This window comes from Mizuhopecten yessoensis, unplaced genomic scaffold, assembly GCF_002113885.1.
Source record: "Mizuhopecten yessoensis strain PY_sf001 unplaced genomic scaffold, ASM211388v2 scaffold11129, whole genome shotgun sequence".
In the NCBI taxonomy this organism is placed as follows: domain Eukaryota; kingdom Metazoa; phylum Mollusca; class Bivalvia; order Pectinida; family Pectinidae; genus Mizuhopecten; species Mizuhopecten yessoensis.
Window position 1 is genome coordinate 165,542 of NW_018408894.1, and position 8,366 is coordinate 173,907.

The following is an 8,366-nucleotide window of genomic DNA, read 5'->3' on the forward strand; positions in this document are numbered from 1 at the left end:
TTATAATCTGTATACGTACGGGAGTGGAGGTAAGTTATAATCTGTATACCTACGGGAGTGGAGGTAAGTTATAATCTGTATACCTACGGGAGTGGAGGTAAGTTATAATCTGTATACCTACGGGAGTGGAGGTAAGTTATAATCTGTATACCTACGGGAGTGGAGGTAAGTTATAATCTGTATACCTACGGGAGTGGAGGTAAGTTATAATCTGTATACCTACGGGAGTGGAGGTAAGTTATAATCTGTATACCTACGGGAGTGGAGGTAAGTTATAATCTGTATACCTACGGGAGTGGAGGTAAGTTATAATCTGTATACCTACGGGAGTGGAGGTAAGTTATAATCTGTATACCTACGGGAGTGGAGGTAAGTTATAATCTGTATACCTACGGGAGTGGAGGTAAGTTATAATCTGTATACCTACGGGAGTGGAGGTAAGTTATAATCTGTATACCTACGGGAGTGGAGGTAAGTTATAATCTGTATACCTACGGGAGTGGAGGTAAGTTATAATCTGTATACCTACGGGAGTGGAGGTAAGTTATAATCTGTATACCTACGGGAGTGGAGGTAAGTTATAATCTGTATACCTACGGGAGTGGAGGTAAGTTATAATCTGTATACCTACGGGAGTGGAGGTAAGTTATAATCTGTATACCTACGGGAGTGGAGGTAAGTTATAATCTGTATACCTACGGGAGTGGAGGTAAGTTATAATCTGTATACCTACGGGAGTGGAGGTAAGTTATAATCTGTATACCTACGGGAGTGGAGGTAAGTTATAATCTGTATACCTACGGGAGTGGAGGTAAGTTATAATCTGTATACCTACGGGAGTGGAGGTAAGTTATAATCTGTATACCTACGGGAGTGGAGGTAAGTTATAATCTGTATACCTACGGGAGTGGAGGTAAGTTATAATCTGTATACCTACGGGAGTGGAGGTAAGTTATAATCTGTATACCTACGGGAGTGGAGGTAAGTTATAATCTGTATACCTACGGGAGTGGAGGTAAGTTATAATCTGTATACCTACGGGAGTGGAGGTAAGTTATAATCTGTATACCTACGGGAGTGGAGGTAAGTTATAATCTGTATACCTACGGGAGTGGAGGTAAGTTATAATCTGTATACCTACGGGAGTGGAGGTAAGTTATAATCTGTATACCTACGGGAGTGGAGGTAAGTTATAATCTGTATACCTACGGGAGTGGAGGTAAGTTATAATCTGTATACCTACGGGAGTGGAGGTAAGTTATAATCTGTATACCTACGGGAGTGGAGGTAAGTTATAATCTGTATACCTACGGGAGTGGAGGTAAGTTATAATCTGTATACCTACGGGAGTGGAGGTAAGTTATAATCTGTATACCTACGGGAGTGGAGGTAAGTTATAATCTGTATACCTACGGGAGTGGAGGTAAGTTATAATCTGTATACCTACGGGAGTGGAGGTAAGTTATAATCTGTATACCTACGGGAGTGGAGGTAAGTTATAATCTGTATACCTACGGGAGTGGAGGTAAGTTATAATCTGTATACCTACGGGAGTGGAGGTAAGTTATAATCTGTATACCTACGGGAGTGGAGGTAAGTTATAATCTGTATACCTACGGGAGTGGAGGTAAGTTATAATCTGTATACCTACGGGAGTGGAGGTAAGTTATAATCTGTATACCTACGGGAGTGGGGGTAAGTTATAATCTGTATACCTATGGGAGTGGAGGTAAGTTATAATCTGTATACCTATGGTAGTGGAGGTAAGTTATAATCTGTATACCTACGGGAGTGGGGGTTAGTTATAATCTGTATACCTATGGGAGTGGAGGTAAGTTTTAATCTGTATACCTATGGAAGTGGGGGTAAGTTATAATCTGTATACCTACGGGAGTGGGGGTAAGTTATAATCTGTATACCTACGGGAGTGGAAGTAAGTTATAATCTGTATACCTGCGGGAGTGGGGGTATGTTATAATCTACATACCTACGGGAGTGGAGGTAAGTTATAATCTGCCATTTTTTTTCTACCAAAGTTTACTTCTAAATATTTAGCTCTCCTGTTTGGTTCATTGCATTTAGTGTTTTTTTCTGATTTTCAGTAAGTATCTATCTTGAAAGAACCCCACCTCATTTTTAGCTCACCTGGTCCGAAGGACCAAGGTGAGCTTATGCCATACCGTTGCGTCCATCGTCCGTCCGTCGTACGTCCGTCCGTACATCCGTACGTCAACAATTTCTTTAAACGACTTCTCCTTCTTAACCACTGATTGGAATTCAACTAAATTTGACTGGAAGCATCCCTAGGTGGTGGGGATTCAAAATTGTACAAATGGTTGGGCTGACCCCCCAGGGGGCTGAGGGGCGGGGCCAAAAGGAGTCAATTTGGCTATATTGCTTTAAGCGACTTCTTCTCTGGAACTAAGAAGTCGATGTCAACCATATTTACCTGGAAGCATCCCTAGGTGTCAGGGATTCAAAATTGTACAAATGATGGAGCTGACCCCCAAGAGGGCTGAGAGTTGGGGCAAAAAGGGGTCAATTTTGCAATATTGCTATAAGCGACGTCTTCTGTGGAACTAAGAGGTGGATATCAACCATATTTGACTGGAAGCATCCCTAGGTGGTGGGGATTCAAAATTATACAAATGGTGGGGCTGAGGGCGGGGCCAAAAAGGGGGCAATTTGGCTTTATTGCTATAAACGACTTCTACTGTAGAACTATGCCATGGATATTGATCATATTTGGTCGGAAGCATTCATGGGAGGCAGGGATTCAAAATTGTACAAATGGTGGGGCTGACCCCCTAAGGTGTGGGGCCAAAAAAAGTGTTTTACTTGGAAATGGTTGAGATCCCCACCATATAACCATGGTATACAATTGCTGAGTATAAAGAGAAGAATGCACATTTGCTTCCAGGATGGCTATAGGGTCTGGCCCCACCCTTGGAGACATAGTCCCTGGGCCATAACTTTAAAACTGTTGAGATCCCCACCCCAAAACTATATATATAAATGCTGGGCATAAAAAGACGAATGCAGTCATGATATCAGAATAGACCCTGGGGTCTGACCGAACCCCTAGGGACCTAGTTTGTTAGTCACAGCTTGGAAACAGTTGAGAGCCCCACCCTATAACGGTATATACAATTGCTGAGTATAAAGAGATGATTGCACATATGCTTCCAGGATGGCCTTGGGGACTGCCCCACCCTTGGAGACTTAACCCCTGGGTCATAACTTCGAAATGGTTTAGATCCCCACCCCAAAACTATATATACAATTGTTGGGCATAAAAAGACGAATGCAGTCATGATATTAGAATTGACCCCAGGGTCTGCCCCACCCTTGCAGACTTAACCCCTAGGTCATAACTTTGAAATGGTTGAGATCCCCACCCCAAAACTATATATACAAATGCTGGGCAAAAAGAGACAAATACAGTCCCGATATTTGAATTGATCCTGGGGTCTGGCCACAACCCTTGGGACCTAGTTTCTGAGTCAAAGCTTGGAAACAGTTGAGATCCCCACCCCATAACCATACATAAAATTGCTGGGCATGAAGAATCTAATACAGATATGCTACAAGGATTGGCCTTGGGGTCTGGCATATTCCCTTGATCTAATTCGGAGAATATTTTGCCATGATTGCTTTGGTATCCAGGTGAGCGATACAGGCCCTCTGGGCCTCTTGTTACAAGTTGGTAAAAAGCTTTGAGAATTGGGTTGACGGGTATAACACTTGTTTATAAGCCCAAACATGTTTATAAGTTTGTGTACAGCCTTGATAATTTGGTTGTTAGGTGTGGCACTATATATAAACCCACCTCATGTTTATCAGTTTGTGTACAGCCTTGATAATTTGGTTGCTAGGTGTGGCACTATATATACCAACCCACCTCATGTTAATAAGTTTAGAAATAGCCTTGATAATCTTTTTCAATGTTTCAGGTGGAGATGATGTGTGACAACGATGAACTGTCAGATGAAATGTCGATGAAACAAGTGAACTTAGTATACTGGAGTCCTCGGGTAGGTAAACCAATACAATATCCTTGTATCTGGCTTTGTGTAGGTTGTGAAGTAAGCTTAAATGTCTGACTACGATTTCCATCTCTGTTGACATATCATTACCATAATTACTTGCTTTATGACATTTAACTTCTTGCTTTCTGGAGAACGTTGAAAATATGTTTCATGAAACATACAACAAATTTTTTTTAGGTCAATTTTCATTAAAAAAAACCATAGAACAACCATACATGATTAATTTAACAAACAAATAACGCTTTATGCACAGAATAACTTGACAAGACTTTTAGCCACATACACATGAAACACACCTTCATGCTACACACACATTGAGAGAAGAATGTATTGCTTGTAATATATCTTAAGTTACAAATGAAGTTGACCCTCCCATGTGTAGTCACAATAATCAATGACTTGTACAGTCATCAATCTTCAGACCTGTCCATACATCCACCTAACACGGAACACCACAAGAATGACTGCATACTGTCCCGTATCAACTGTTGTTGTTAATGTTTCTGTCATAATGGCACAAGTTTATCCCATCTGAAGCAGGAAGCATGATTGAAAGCTGTATTGTAAGAACATTTGTGTAGTAAAGACTTAATGTGGAACAGAAATTTTGATTTTACACTTCTTTTTTTTTAAACTTTTTAAAGTTTAATTTATTTAGATATTTGCTAATTATTATATTCATTTTTGTTCTACAATTTTTCAATTGCAGTTATTGTAAACTTTTTAATGTTAATAAATGACATGGGAAATATGTTATATGAGGACTGGATGTAGATCGTCTTTATTTGGTTCCGTTGCAGGGCTCACCGATGATCCTGTATTATCGTCTGAGAGAACCTGGGTGAAAAGCTTGACACAACATTAACTGGAGGAGTTACTTCCCCTTATCCTGAAATATTTTCCAACAAGAAAAAAATCCTGTAAAATTCATAAATGTTTTGTATAGATTTTTAGATAGGCTTTAAAGAATTTTACAAGAAATTAGATTAACTTTTATGTAAGTATCTTTACAAGATATTTTCTCATAAATTTACTTTCATTTTAAACATCAACATCACCTATAAGTAATTACTTGTGTGCCAAATTATAAAGTCTGCATCGTTATTGATATGTGGTTTAACTTTTAACTGTTCAGGAACTCTAAGCATTGAATTAACTCGAGGAGAATTGTCACTATGATAAATTACTTAATCTGTAACATTGCATATGAAATGTTGATAGTTTAAAGCCTTTAGCAGCATAGTTAGAATAAAGATTCAAAATCAACGTGCTAATATTTCCTTTAAATGGATGACTGTAAGAAAAGGGTTAATTATGAAACCCAAAAATTGAAAGCGGAACCCTATATTCGACCTAATAAGTGCCTCATCTCTTGTAAGCACCCCTGTCTTTTTTCTGGTCTAACAAAAATTATTATCTTTTTACCATAATTTACAGACTTACGGGGAAAGACCCAATAAAGGCAATTTTTTTATAAACTTTTGGAAGCTCTGTAATCATTTTGTCTTTTCCAAATTCATGGAATACCTATGGCATTCATTATAGGTTGAATATGGTCTTACTGTAAACAAAATTCTGCTAACAGAGGTGTCTGACTTGTAAACTGTGTCTGAATCCATTAAGGAAAAAATATCCACATGATTTATTTGTATATGTATATTTACAAAATTTTGCTCATTTCAAGGTTTTTGCTCATTTTTAGAAGATGAGGAATGAGTGAGTTTTGTTTGCTGTTGACTTATATGACATGTATTTATGACTGTTTTTAGGGCTATAACAATTTTTCAGATAAAGATAGAATAACTGTCATTTAGATGACGACTATTTTAGCTTATATCACAGTGCGGCATATATATGTATATACAATGTATATAAATTGTTACCTTGGAATGCACAGAGGTGTGATTCTAAGTCTGTACATTTTGTATAACTGTAATGTAGAAATGTGTATTTTGTAGAAGATGAGAATAGTATATTTTTATACCCTGTCCAGAATTGTTAGTATGTACATATCTTTTAAAAGTTCTTATACATACTTTCATAACTTGTATTCAGAAAAATATTTATTGTTATTTTGATCTTGTACTGGATATTTCGTTAAGAAAGTAATGATTAAAATTAATTTATCTACAATCTTTAAGTCACTCTATGATGTCTATAGTGTCCCCTCACTTTCTAGATCAGACCTCCATTCGTCTGAAACGAAGGAGTAGATACGACAGAAAAGGAAAGGCAGAGGACCCAAGAGGGACAATGGAGGCAACAGATCAGTTTGTAGAAAATGCAGAAGAAAATTTGATTCTGTTATGATAACTTAAAGTGGGATTAGTAGGTCTATTCTTTACCGAAACCAGTTACCTGCAGGGTTTTCCTGTCTGTGACATGTCCTCGGAGTTAATTCATTGTCACATGTAAGGTGGTCTTTTAGTTTGGTTGGATGTGATGTAAAATGTTGTATACAGAATTTTAAAATTATTTAGTTTTTGTTTTTTACGTCTTCTCTCTCAGAAATTTCTTATTGATGGTATGGAGTTGTCCACTTTTTTAAACTGATTGCCACATGGAAAATAGTTACTTCAATGTGATTGAGATTATAAATATGAGCATGCTACCCAATGTTACCTAAATGTACCTGTGTATCAACTGACGGATAGCTGTTAACTTCTTTCTTCTATTTAGAGTGTCTTCAAATTCTGTTGTCTGTTCGTTAAACCTTTTAATATCAAGATGTTTAGATAGTTTTACACTTTTTACAATTTACCTTTGTTCAAAAACAAACCCACTGCCAATCATCAACCTTGAAAATAGTTTACAAATTATTACTTCTCGATCAGTTTGTTAGCTGTTGGGATTTTTCAGTTGTAAGGATTTTTCACAAAGAGGATTTTTCACTGAGAGGATTTTTCACCATGTTTCTATCCGTCATGCCTTATAGAGTATTGTTACATTTTATTTTACTGTTTCATCCTTGTATATCATATGAAAAATTGGTTACAAGATCATTATAGTGTATCCGGAAACTCTCTGAAATATGGGGTCACCAGTTCTGGTTAAGAGCACTTCCATAGTACATATTTGTTAAATGTTTTGGAAAAAGCAGGTAAATTTTTTGTTTAAAACAAAAGTATTTCAAACTCTTTGCAGACTTCAGCATGTCTGGCCTCGACATGAAAGCCATTTCTCCATTATTAGTTCTGCCATTAGAGACCTGCTATATATATTTCTGTTATGTACACGTAAACAACCTGGTTTTGATTGCAGTGCTATGATATATGAGCTGGTGCTTTGTCCCTGGCACTGTTGTATTATAAACATGTATCCCTATACATTTGTAAAGTCAATAGGGTACATAGCCAACAAATGTACCATGATCAAAAAACCATCACATATTAAGTTAGAGAGTCTCACCACTCTTCTACAATATACAGGTCTTAAACAGATATTTTCCTGTAAAATTTGTTATTTACGCTACAATTTTATTTCGAAGACAATTACAAATTTCATACCTTTTTAGGGAGACAGAACATTTTCAAATGTTCTTACTTATGGTGCAGAAAAGGTTAAGAAAGCAAAATTGTGTCATGTAACTATTTGCTATAGTATATGTTGGCAAGCAACTCAAGTAAAAGAAAAATGATGAACAAATTGGAACTCTTCTTCATTGGAGGTTAGTTAAAAATTATACTGGGACTCACTACCTTAAAAGGTGAAGTTGTTGGATGTGTAAGACTGTAGGGTCTGTGGAACACACATTTGATGTTGGTAAAACGTTTTTTTACAGAGCTCTAAAGACAGATATTGTTTAATCAGGACCTTATTTATTGTTTTGTATTGTTATGTTTTGTAAATCATTAATGCATATTTGTTATGGTGTAGCCATCGTTTATCATAAAAGATTTCTGAAAGATTGTTTTGTTTGTTTTGGTTGAAGTGATGAACTTGGACAATAATGGGTGTTTTGAATCCGATAGTATATGATCGTTCATACTATCTGTCGTTAAGCCAGTACCTGTAACTAAAAGTACAGGTGTTGATGTAAAAACAGTGATACTACACCGGATAATACATTTTCTCATCAATACTACAACTAGACCTGGTATAATTAGCTCACCGGACCTAAAGGTCCAAGTGAGCTTATGTCATGGTGCAGTGTCTGTTGTCTGTTAGGATCACCAGGCCAGGTGAACTTTTGCAATCCTTCACTGTCCATTGTGCGGTGTCCATCATCCATCTGTTGACTGTTTCTTTCAACCTCCTCTCAACAGCCGCAAGGCCAATAACAGCCAAATTAGGTAGGAAGTATTCCTTGGTGATGAT

General features: G+C 37.2%; 1 protein-coding gene across 1 annotated transcript in view; it reads left to right on the forward strand.

Moving 5' to 3' along the window:
- Nucleotides 1-7,956, forward strand: part of LOC110466311 (polycomb group RING finger protein 1-like) — a 12,818-nt gene extending 4,862 nt beyond the window's left edge. The window contains exons 7-8 of the mRNA XM_021522729.1: nucleotides 3,954-4,034; nucleotides 4,850-7,956. Coding sequence (XP_021378404.1) covers nucleotides 3,954-4,034; nucleotides 4,850-4,894 — 126 coding nt within the window. The 3' untranslated portion in view covers nucleotides 4,895-7,956. The remainder of the gene's footprint in view (nucleotides 1-3,953; nucleotides 4,035-4,849) is intronic.
- Nucleotides 7,957-8,366: the final 410 nt, after the last annotated feature.